The sequence below is a fragment of the Papilio polytes genome, unplaced genomic scaffold (genome assembly GCF_000836215.1).
Source record: "Papilio polytes unplaced genomic scaffold, Ppol_1.0 DF823930.1, whole genome shotgun sequence".
NCBI lineage: Eukaryota > Metazoa > Arthropoda > Insecta > Lepidoptera > Papilionidae > Papilio > Papilio polytes.
Window position 1 is genome coordinate 1 of NW_013525274.1, and position 2308 is coordinate 2308.

General features: G+C 37.5%; 1 protein-coding gene across 1 annotated transcript; it reads left to right on the plus strand.

Annotated features, from left to right (window-relative positions):
- Window positions 1-391: 391 nt before the first annotated feature.
- LOC106102058 (delta(9)-fatty-acid desaturase fat-7-like) lies at window positions 392-2302 on the plus strand (the record flags this gene model as incomplete). The annotated part of the gene is made up of 4 exons (XM_013281465.1): window positions 392-712; window positions 1272-1402; window positions 1475-1680; window positions 2274-2302. Coding segments are annotated over exons 1-4 (556 nt in total), but the record flags the coding sequence as incomplete, so codon positions are not given.
- Window positions 2303-2308: the final 6 nt, after the last annotated feature.

Consider the following 2308-nt stretch of genomic DNA (forward strand, 5'->3'; position numbering starts at 1 on the left):
ATTTTGGCGGTTTCAGGTGGCCGCTTGCTCGTTTGCCACCTTGTGTTATAAAAAAAAATGACAAAATTACCGTTACCATAATAACCTAGCTTCCTGGATGTTGGTAGCTTGTAGTTTATGGTCCCTTTCCCACATGAGGGGTATTTTTCCAATTTATTTACCCCCTAAGTTTAATAGCGTCAAAGTATATAGCTTAAAGCCTAAAGCGTGTCGTAAGTGTAGGGCAAAAGCCCTACACTTACGACCCACCCAAAATAAAAATATTAACATACGAATTATTCAAGAACATGCTGTGATTGTGATCTCACGCCAGAATGTAGTGTGTGTTTACGCTTTATTTTATTAGTACAGATTAGAATAAAATTGACTCCTAAGTTATAATATAGGTTACTTGGAGAATCCATTAAAGATTTCGTCACCAGAAACAATACCACTTACAACACAGTAGCGTGCATTGTATTTATTTAAATTCTCTTTTGAACTATATGTGATTAGATTCCACTAAGATCAGTTGTTGTTATAATGTCTGGAAAAGTAGACATACAACCGGGTTCGTCTATTAGTGAAATTTTACGTGGATTGGAGAAACAATTAGGTTTTAAAAATGAAATAAAATGGTCAACTGCAATTCCTATAGTTCTGTATCACGTATTAGCTGTGTATTGGTGCTATCATTATGCTTTCCCTGTGAAATGGCAGACGCTGCTTTTCGGTAAACGCTTCCTTATATTAACAAATATAAACAAATCTTACTAATGTAATAAATGTGAAAGTTTATGGACGGTTTTTTTTTATAATATAAGGTGGCAAACCAGCAAGCGGCCACCTGAATCCACCGAAGTGGAAAGCATTTGCTGATGCGTTGCCTACCCTTAATTGACAGAGAAGGAGACACACATAAAATGGACATTTCCCCTTGCTATGCGTCTTATCCATCGTCAAATCCACTTTTCTTTCCCATCATTTCCTCTTGAGAAAAGGGTGGAAAGGGAAAAAGACTAAAATTAGGCCTCCGTAATGAATGGATGAATGTTTGTAAGAGTTTGTAGACTAAACTGCTAAACGGTTCTCGATATAATTAGCCATAGATGTAGAGAGATCGGCTGCACATAGGCTACTTACTTTGTTTTTATTTACATTTCTACGCGGATGGAAACGCAGGCGAAATCTCGTAAATCGATAAAAGTTAAGAGCTTCAGTAATAAGATGTTGACACATTTTTTTTTAATAATTAATTTTCTCATATTGACCAGAAACTAATACAATTTCAGCTATAGTAATGTACGTTTTGAGTGGATACGGCATCACGGGCGGAGCTCACCGGCTGTGGACGCACAAGTCATATAAGGCTACGTTGCCGCTCAAACTCTTCTATCTGGTCTGCTTCGCTGCTGCTGGACAGGTAAACAGTGTTAGCTCCAGCAAACGAAAGATGATTAGTAGTATCTTGCTTATTTAAAAAACTCTTCCACAGAACTCCTTGTACCAATGGGTGCGCGATCACCGCGTTCACCATAAGTACAGCGACACGGAGGCTGACCCGCACAACGCTAACCGTGGCTTGTTCTTCTCGCACATTGGCTGGCTCATGATGAAGAAGAACTCGCAAGTGCAACAGCGAGGCAAGGAGATGGACATGAGCGATATAGCAGCTGATCCAATACTTAGATTTTATAACAAGTAAGCAAATTATAGTCAAATTAACACGGTCACTCTGTAACAGACCGATATTGGCCTGACGCGGATCTTAAGAAGATAATTATGCTCCTCTCGCTAGTGTGAAACGATTATCTTTTTTTTTTTTTTTAATTCATTTCAACGAAAACATTTTTACATAGTGGTGTTCTTAGGTGTATACATTACATTACGTAAAATATATATATTATGTTTCCACAAAGTTATAGCAATTTAATCTATCCTAGTGCTGGTGGGTCTAGAAAGACCTACCACGCACTGGCAGAAATATAATTGGGGGCGCATTTTGGCCTGCCACCCCATAAGATGAAGAATTTAGATTTCACTTGCCGTAAGTACACGCGTTAACACTTTTTTGAATTGTGTATTGATTCAATGGAAACTAAGCGAAAATTAAAATCAGACTGCTCTACTCTAGATTTGATACGTGCTGTAAATTTAGCTGCTAAATGATTAGCTGCAATCAACTAAATCCATTGCAAATTCTTATTGAAATGGGTTCCTTTATGTGTCCTGTTGCCTTTAGCTGTAGTAAGTTTTTTCTGCATTTAATTTATTTCCTGTTCATTTACTTACAGATACTTTAATTACTTTAAGCTGATGTTCTGCTACA